Below are 9,698 nucleotides of genomic sequence, written 5' to 3'. Positions count from 1 at the left end.
CTAGGGACAAATTAGTAAGTTTTAAAGATTTTAACCATGAACATCAATTGGGTGTAAAAAATAAATAACTAAAAAGGCCACCAGCTGCATGCAGTGGAGCACCAGCACATATGTAGATGTTTTCTAGCATGTAGGGCATGCATCATGTTTTCTAGATTTTAAGACCACCCTAGGGGGCACTTCTTTGTGTTGTCTTTAATGGAAGGATATTGCATCTTGTTTTCTTTAGTGGAAGGACACTATAGAGGGAATTTATCATGTTTTATCTTCTATAGGGCATTTCTGTTGCATTTCCTTTAAAACATGGGAGCATTAAGATGGCTGTCCCCACTGAGTCCACCAGTGAATGTACTGCCTCCACCTGGCTGAAGGAATTCCAGTTCAGTCACAAAAGTATTTTTGGGATCCATTACTGATGTGCCCCTGTTGATGCTGTAGCTAAGGTCAGGGATTGATCCAGGCAAGTTCTTCCACACCAAACTAGGAAAAACATTTCTTCACAGAGCAGCTTTTGTGCACGTTGAAAAGGGGCAAACACAAACTATTGTTACGAGGTTGAAAGCACACTTTGGCATGCTATTGTATGTAAGCAAGAAAGTTGAACACATTGTACATGGCTGTGTATCGACATCTCAGTTGATGCTATTTTCAGTGTACTGTCCTGTTAAAAGTGTCAGGGTGAAGCTAGCCTCAGGGCGTTATAGGGCCATGTGTTGGATCAATGGCTTCAATCTGGAGTCCTAGTTTGCAACAGCATTGAAATAGTGTCGGCAACACTGCACAATGGGGTCTCATCTGTCTTTTCGGGATGACAAATGAGCCCTGATGACTCCACAAATGAGTCTGCTCTTTTATAATGGCTTTATTCTGATGAGGATGAGACAAGGACCCTAGAAAACATGTAAGTAAAAGCCTTTTTATTCAACTTTTGACTTTCCATTTGATGAAAAACCTACAATCTCCTTGTCTTTCTTTATTCATTGACAGATAATAAAAAATAATAATGTAACAGAAGATGGGTGATTGGAATTTATTAGGGAGTATTTTAGAAGAGGTCCATATTCATTCCACCATTGTGGGGAAGATCTGGCTTACCATCCTCTTCATTTTCCGCATGCTTGTCCTCGGTGTTGCGGCTGAGGACGTTTGGGATGATGAGCAGAGTGAGTTTGTTTGCAACACAGAGCAACCGGGCTGCAAGAATGTCTGCTATGACCAGGCTTTCCCCATATCCCTCATCCGCTACTGGGTGCTGCAGATCATATTTGTATCATCTCCGTCTCTGGTCTACATGGGACATGCATTATACCGGTTGAGGACCCTTGAGAAGGAGAGGCACAGAAAGAAAGCCTGTCTGAAAGCTGAGCTGGAGGGGACAGACCCTGTCCAGGAGGACCATAAAAGAATTGAGCGAGAGCTCAGGAAACTAGATGAACAGAAGAGAGTAAGGAAAGCTCCCCTTAGAGGCTCATTGCTGCGCACATATGTTTTCCATATCTTAACCAGATCTGTGGTGGAGGTGGGTTTCATTATAGGTCAGTGTGCTCTGTATGGCATTGGACTGTCTCCTCTGTACAAATGTGAGAGGTTGCCTTGTCCCAACAGTGTTGATTGTTTTGTATCAAGACCAACAGAGAAGAACATTTTCATGGTTTTCATGCTGGTTATTGCTGGAGTTTCTTTATTCCTCAACCTGCTGGAGATTTTCCATCTGGGGGTGAAGAAGATTAAACAAAGCCTGTATGGATACAAATATGGAGACGATGACAGCGTGTGCAGGTCAAAGAAAAACTCCATGGTGCAGCAGGTTTGTGTGCTCACTAACTCCTCCCCACAGAGGTTGATCCAGCTTACACAGAGGACCTGCTCTGTTGTGCCTGATGCTAATAGGGAGCCACTGCCTTTGAACTGGGCTCCAATTGCCCATCAGAATAGGGAGGGGTCCATCAGCTACTACCAACAGCCCACACAAACACACTTGCCCAGCCAAGCTGACAACCAGGGTCTTCAGCACACGGGGGTCCCGGAGCGGCGGAATATGCTGGACAACAGGAAGCCCTCATGCAGCAGCGATGAGTCCAATGAAGCTCATGTCTCGGGCCGGCCCCAGTACCCAGGACCTCGACCCACACTGATGGCCGGCCACATGGAGATCCCAGCTGCCCTGAGGAACCCGCAGAGGAAGCAGAGCAGAGTGAGTGTTTGTAAGGAGCTCAGTGACATGAGTGATTCTCCAGAGAGTGACCATTACCCCACAGCCAGAAAGTGTAGTTTTATGTCCCGAGGGCTGTCGGAGGGCAAGCTGGCCACTCCGTCTGACAGCACCGATTCTCAGAGTGGAACCGACGGCGAGGCCCAGCACCTCAACCAGCGAGAGAGTCCAGCAGTGACCCCGCCGCCTCCAGCAAGCGGCAGGAGGATGTCAATGGTGAGAACAGAAAAGGGGGATTCAGTTTAATTTGAATCCTTTTAAGCAGAGGTACTCCACTTGTATTGGCAAGGGGCCACTTTTGCAAAATGACAGGTGGCCTGGGGCAATTGATAAACAAATATTGATAATATATATCATATATATTTATCCGCTCTGTACAGTCAGTCACAGCAGGTCAGGTATACACAGTGGCCTCAGGATGTGAGGGTATTTGGGACCTAGCCCAGACCAAGGTTAAAATAATTTTGGATTTTTAATTAGTTTTAGTTTTAATTTTGTTGTGAATTTTTGTTTTCAATTTCAGTTAGTTTTAATTCGTTTTAGAGTGAGTTTCCTAGTTTTAGTTTTTTTGAAATGCTTTAGTTTTAGTTTAGTTTTAATTAGTTTTAGTGTTAGTTTTAGTTTTTTTGAAATGCTTTAGTTTTAGTTTAGTTTTAATTAGTTTTAGTGTTAGTTTTAGTTTTTTTATAATGGGGTATTTGTCATGTGCAAGATTCAAAGAGGTCATAATAAATTTTGCCTTTATTTCCTTTATTGCCTTATCCATCTCAGCCCCAATAAGGTTATTAACTCTTACAGTTCCAGGTGTTTTGAATTTTGGTTGAGTGTAGACATCTCAGTCTACCAATGTGTTCCTGCATGTTCACTAACCAGCAGCTATTTGGTCGGAGCTAAATAAATACATTTCATATCAACCAAAAATGATTATGCAGTGTTGCCCCTATATGTATTCTGGTGGATTTAGTTAGTTTTGTAACCACACAATACAGTTTCAGTTAGTTATCGTTTTTTTTTAAACTCAAGTTTTTATTTTTTATTTCAGTTAATGAAAATGTTTTTTCTATTCTAGTTTTCGTTATTTCACTATAATAACCTTGGCCCAGACCTCTGTCACGTCTCATGTATTTCCTTCTAATGCATGGCTGACATCAGCTTGTGTCTCCCTGGACTGTGCTTGGACAGTAGATGGTTTTTCGTTTTGTAATGAAAATGAAAACCAATAACAGTAACATTGCGTTTAATATTGTCAGGTTCATGCAGCTCATTGCTGGACAGCACTGAAATATAATTCAAATCTTCACTTTGTCTTTTTGTTTAGTCATTTGTAAATTAATGTCACAATAAAGAACTGCATTGAGTCATTAAAGACAGAGGCTAAATATTTGCCTGTAAGCATGCTGTTCATGCATTATAAGGAAATAGATCTAACAATGTGAATTATATATTTGTATTTCATTTCTTTGATTCATTTTTATCTAGACAGTTTAAAAATTCCTCTCTGGATTAAATCTTTTAGTCTTCTTGAAGTTTGCTCTGTTGCACCTACCAGTGATATCACAGTGTTCGACACACCTTGGAGTGCAGTTATTCATCACTGAAGCAAGGTGAGAAGTTAAACCCCTGGGACAAAATATGTTCCTCACTTACCTCTACTGTTATCCATCAAAGTTTGAAAGCCCTCATGAAAGTGACATTATTTGTTTCTAACTGAACCCAGCCCACTTGGAATAGAGCTCCACCACATTCTCACGTCAAACCCTTCAGATCCCAGTGCTTGTGGTCAGTGTTCCTCGCCATCAGATACAGATGCACAAGACACCTTTAGCATTAGTTTTGGACTTGTCAGGGGCGACGTGTCAGTTTCTGCTCATTACATGCATGGAGAATAAACCTCCGAGGCAACAAAACCACCTAATTATGGTTAAGGTAAAGGACTGGGATTAAAAACAGATACTTCTGCACTTAACTTCTGTTACGCAGTTGGTTTCATACAGGACATGAACACTGGTCTACTGGGTCAAAGTCTGGGATTTGTATTAACCAACCACTCCAAACACATCTTTGCATTATTTATACTAGTGCAGTGCCCGTAGGAAGTACGTATGTATTCGTACATTACATGCCACACTACAACGTCTGCAGCTCCATAAAACACTTACTTTTCATAAGGTACGCACAGTCACACACCATCCAGCACATACACATTGATATTCGCTGGAAACTATTCGAATATTATTGGAAAATCGAACCTTGTAGCGTACTTTAAAACTCAGAAAGATAGCTAGGCTAAATAGACTTAAGTCCACCATAGAATTAGCAAAAAGACTGTCAAAATATGACGCCTTAAATAAAAAAATATAAGAACCCTTATTATTCTTTACAATAATTCATAAAAAATATGCAATGATTACGATTGAATAGTGGCATTAGAATGTGCGAGAGGCCACCAAATTTAGGCTTTTAGGGCAAAAATCTTCTCCAGGGCAGCTTGCTCCCGGACACCTGGACTTTGTTTGGGTCCTCCCGTCATAGTCTCAGAAAATCCTGACAGACAAGAAAATGCCCAGCAGTATGTTCAGGGTGATGAAAGGAGGAGAGATGTTTTTGGGACCTTCATTGAGTCACCTTCAAGTCAGTTAATTTGTTTGTAGAAACTTCTTTTATGTAAATATGTCGGTTGTTGTTTACACCACAGTTCATTTAAAAATGCTTAAATAAAAAAGGCATGGAGTGGAAAAATAACAAATTGAATTGAAATCATTTGGTAAGCTTCGTCCCCCCAGTTCAAAAATCCCATCTGCGCCCCTGAATAGGCTACATTATACCTTATACATAGCTGATGCTTCTACATCAAGATAGCAAGATTTAAAAACAAACCAAAAAAAAAAAAAAAAACGTGCGGAACCCCTCCCCCCAAAAAAACAACAACAAAAAAACAAAACAAAAACAAAAACCCAAACAAGATTTCTGGCTGCTAAGAGAAATGTTTGAATAATAACCATGTATTGTCAACACTTTTCTTTTTTTCAGAGTATGATTCTGGAGCTGTCTTCAATCATGAAAAAATAATTGAAAATGATGTTCTGTGACCAAGCTAGAAGCATATGGGAGTTCAAAAGGGACCATGGGAGCCTGACCACAATGGGACTTTCATCCTGTCATCCTAACTATAACTTTATGTGTTCACCGTATGTTTATACAGTATGTATTTGGCATGAACTAGAGCTTCACTTCAAATATGTTAACGTTTCACAGACAAAAGACATTTAATGATTTGCTTAATGTACTTTTCAAATGATATCTCCAGCATCAGATATCTTCTATAATGATAGTTTGCAAGCCACTTGCTAAATAAAATATGAATCCAAATTATATTTGGGTGAAAGCATATGTGACTGCTCATTTAATGAGAATAAAAGCCTGTTGAAAAGACTTTTGACTGAAGATTGTAATTAAAGATTGTGGAATTGGCAACCACAAAAAAAAAGAAGAAAAAAAAGGGAGCTCTTTATCAAGTGTTTATGCTTTATCATACATAAGAGGACATAAGAGGATGAAGGGCTCTTCCAATTCAGTGTTTTGTTTTGACTGAGAGTATCCCAATATTGTTTGAATCAGTGATTCTTGAGAACTGGGACATTTATTCTAAATTATATAATATGTGACCAGTGCCTACAGAAACCCATGTCTGGAAGCAGGTCTCATCACACTCCAATGCTTTAAAAAAGCCCAAAAAGTAATATAACTTTATCAATATTATGTGTAGATAAAGTAGTATCTATTTCATAAACATTCAAAAATATATTTTGAAATGTTTTAATGTACTTTCTGGTCAACTGAAAATGTGTCAACACCATCAGACTTTTTTGAATTGGGAATAAAATCAGGAATAATGTAGTGCAGCTATAACTCAAAGAACCCCTTTCCTTCCTCCTTGGTCTTCCTGATGGCATGAGAACATTTTAGCTCTAGTAAGTTTTTGATAATACTTTGCATTTCATATGTACTAACTAATATACACATGTCACAACCATAGCGTGTCAACTCCAAAATGACTAGAAGTCATCATTTGAGTAAAATGTTCTGCATATATATATATATAGCATTGATTTACATAGATGGCTGGACCATGACCAACATATGATAAACTAGATGGCTTCTGTGAGAATCCTGTGTGATATAAGGAGAAATGTGCTAATTTGTCAACACCATCAAATTTTGTGTCTGACGGTGTTGAAGCTTTCTGATGGTGTTGATTAATGCCATTTCAGTGTCCAGTGTTTAAGCATTTTAATGTTGTTAATACCAGTAATATCACTTCATATGCATTGTTATTGCTATTGCAGTTTCATGTGTCAAATTCAATCGAGTTGTGATATACAGCAGTGTACTTGAATATGTTAAAACCCTAACCCTAACACAAAAGTTACGCTTTAAACAGCACCATGATCTAGAATGACTGAGATGTTTCAAGAATATAAGACTTTTAAAGAATAGAAGTCTTTCAGTGTTCAACGTTTTAAAATAATTTATGCTTTGAGCTACAAACTGTAATTCCACGGAAGGAATAACGAATGCATGTAAATGCAAAAAAATGTGATCGGTTAATGTTTGATTTACTCACTGTAGGATCATTGTAGGATAGTTTAGTTCAGGCGTCTTCAATATCCCTTTCCGAGGTTTTCCTCAGTTTATAGAGACAGTGGAGGGACCCCATGTTAGCTCACATGTAAAATGGTATAGCATTAACATGTAAAAAGGACAGTAGTGTGAAGTATTTGTAATGCTTTGTCAAAAATGTAATAATTATCAACAGACTAATATCTAAGATATTAGGTGTGTTTGGTGACTGTACTCTTTTTTGTGGAAAAAGAAAAAGAAAAAGAAATGGAAATTTGTATTTGAAAGATTTGTGGATCCCCTGTTGAATATGTCTGGTTTTGTTAATATAAAGTAATGTACTATTGTTACACTAATATGTTGCACTCTCTTATGAAGTAATTATAGTTTGAAGTGTTTGTTTTTTGAGAGTGAATAAATAAATTGATGAATGAAATTGATTTATTTGTGCTGCTCCTCTTCCACCTTTGTGTTTGGATCTCTACCTGAATTCATGATGGCAAGCAGTCATTAGTAATGTGTTGATTTGATCTGTGTCTCAGTGAATATCTACATGCAATTCAATGAGGTTCTGCACGGATTTCAAGAGGTCCTACTTCATAATACATTGTCCTTTTTTGAGCGTTTTTGAGGGAAAGCCTTGTCAACTCCGATGATGCCTTGTCAATTCTGTCAGATCATTATTTTTTATAGTATTTCTTTGAAAAGGGCATCTGTTCTATTCCTTGAAGGATATGTGTTCAGAGAGTAACACATTTCCAATGGTCATGTTTATTTTAATTTCACTGTTAAATGTAAAGGTTAAAGACAAATGCAATTCATAATATGATTTCAATTCTATTGACTAAACATGGACTTCTTTGGCTTTAAAAATGTTATTTTATTGATTTTAAGACCTATACGCATCATTAGGGGAACTTGGAAAACTAATGAGTGAAAATATTTATGATTACATAATTTTTTGTATTTTTATGTGTCTGATGGTGTTGACAAAAATTAAGTGTTGATCCAGCAAACACACAATTTACATAAAAAACATCTACAACTGGGATAGAGAATATATCATTTAACAAAAATGTATTAATATGTTTTGGAAATTATCCAGATATTTTTTTGTAAAATCAAAACCTGTTTTGTCCGTTATCTCAAGGATGACTGGAATATATCTGACAAATGTAAGCTTTTTTGTGAATGTTTTAAAATTAAACTTTTCCCCCTCTTCAGAAAGATTGAACTGTTATGTCGAAGTGGTTTGTTGTTTTTTCCAGAATGACTCCAGTGTGACTTCCAGTCTTACAATGTGTTTTTTTTTGAAGAAGGTGATATTAGCCAGTTGGGTGGCCTCTGTTCGAAACTTTGGCGACCGCAAGATATCTCAACAGCTAGTCTGTCCAGATTATAAAATGTCCTATTGATATTAATTGTTCACTCATCATAAACATGGCTGATATGTACAACCAATGGCCTATCCTCTGGGACAACAAGTCTACTTATACAGTACATGAACATTACTGGAAAAGAGTAATTGTGTATTCAAGTTCCAAATTATTATCTTCTATTGAATAGTATTCTGCTGCCTTTATGTGCTCTTCAGTTACTGTGGACACAACAGACCAAAACATGGTAGTTTCATTTTGTGTGGCTGTGAACTATGCAAGTACCATAGAAATCAACCAGTAGGCCTACTGAAATTCTGCTGTCAATGAGTTTGTGGTAATTCGTTGAAACACAAAATTATATTAAGAATATGCACCATTAGTCTAGTCGTAATTTCTTGAACCCAGAAATGTTGAGAACCCTAAAGTTTAATTGCAGAAGTGTCATCTATAGGTCTAATGGATGGAAATTAACTTGGTTGCTAAAAGTTGCACTTTGGGCAATTTACATAATTAGCATAATAAGAAAATGAAAAATAAAGTAAATAAATAAAATAAAGTAAAGACACCACAGGTGAATAGGGTAAAAAAAATGAAATAGATATCACCATGAAACTTTCTCAGTTGATTACTTATGTTAAGAAGAGAAAAAAATGTATTGCATGTTTTTTGTATTTTAATGTTTACATATGCAAATGAGGCCATAACTCATCAAATGTGCGCTCATTTCCATACAGACAAAATCAGATCGTTTGATAAAGTCATGCTCAAAATATTTTTTCCAAGAGTAAACATGTATACTTGGGGGTTTGAGTTGAGTCTGAGTTGGTGAAAACCTTTGTAGAACCTGGTCAGGAGGCAGTGTTGACCCATGGACGGACAGATTAAGAAATTAAGTGCCCCATGCAAAATAACTATATCCAGCATGCACGCGTACACAAATGCACAATAACTATATACAATATATACATACTGTCCTTTTTACTTCTTTCCTTTTTTATTTTAAATTTTTAAATTTTTATTTGATTTAAATTTTTTAATTTAATTTTTTAAATTTTATTATTATATTTTTAATTATTTTCCCCCTGCGCTACTGCGCATGCGCGGGCCCGGTGCGCTTCTGCGCATGTGCGGCCTTCTTCGCTTCTGCGCATGCGCGGGCTTGGTGCGCTTCTGCGCATGTGCGGCCTTGATGCACTACTGCGCATGTGCAGCCTCCTTCGCTTCTGCGCATGCGCGGGCTTGGTGCGCTTCTGCGCATGTGCGGGAAGCCACGCATGCGCAGAAGCATAGAGAGGCCGCACATGCGCAGAAGCGCATCAGGGCCGCACATGCGCAGAAGCGCACCGGGCCCACGCATGCGCAGAAGCGTACCGGAGGCGCGCATGCGCAGAAGCGCAGGAAAAAAATAAATAAATAAAAATAAAAAAATATATTAAATAATTAAATAAAAAAAATAAAATAAATAATAATAAAATAAAATAAAAAAA

At 37.8% G+C, this 9,698-nt stretch overlaps 1 protein-coding gene across 1 annotated transcript; it reads left to right on the top strand.

Annotated features, from left to right (window-relative positions):
* Window positions 1-1,015: 1,015 nt before the first annotated feature.
* On the top strand, window positions 1,016-5,677 carry gja10b (gap junction protein alpha 10 b). Its single transcript, XM_059356289.1, has 2 exons — window positions 1,016-2,428; window positions 5,243-5,677. Exons 1-2 carry the CDS (start codon window positions 1,016-1,018, stop codon window positions 5,279-5,281), a joined length of 1,452 nt encoding a protein of 483 aa, XP_059212272.1. The 3' UTR covers window positions 5,282-5,677.
* Window positions 5,678-9,698: the final 4,021 nt, after the last annotated feature.

This window comes from Centropristis striata, chromosome 18 (genome assembly GCF_030273125.1).
Source record: "Centropristis striata isolate RG_2023a ecotype Rhode Island chromosome 18, C.striata_1.0, whole genome shotgun sequence".
NCBI classification, from domain to species: Eukaryota; Metazoa; Chordata; class Actinopteri; order Perciformes; family Serranidae; genus Centropristis; species Centropristis striata.
This window is presented reverse-complemented; position numbering and strand designations above follow the sequence as displayed.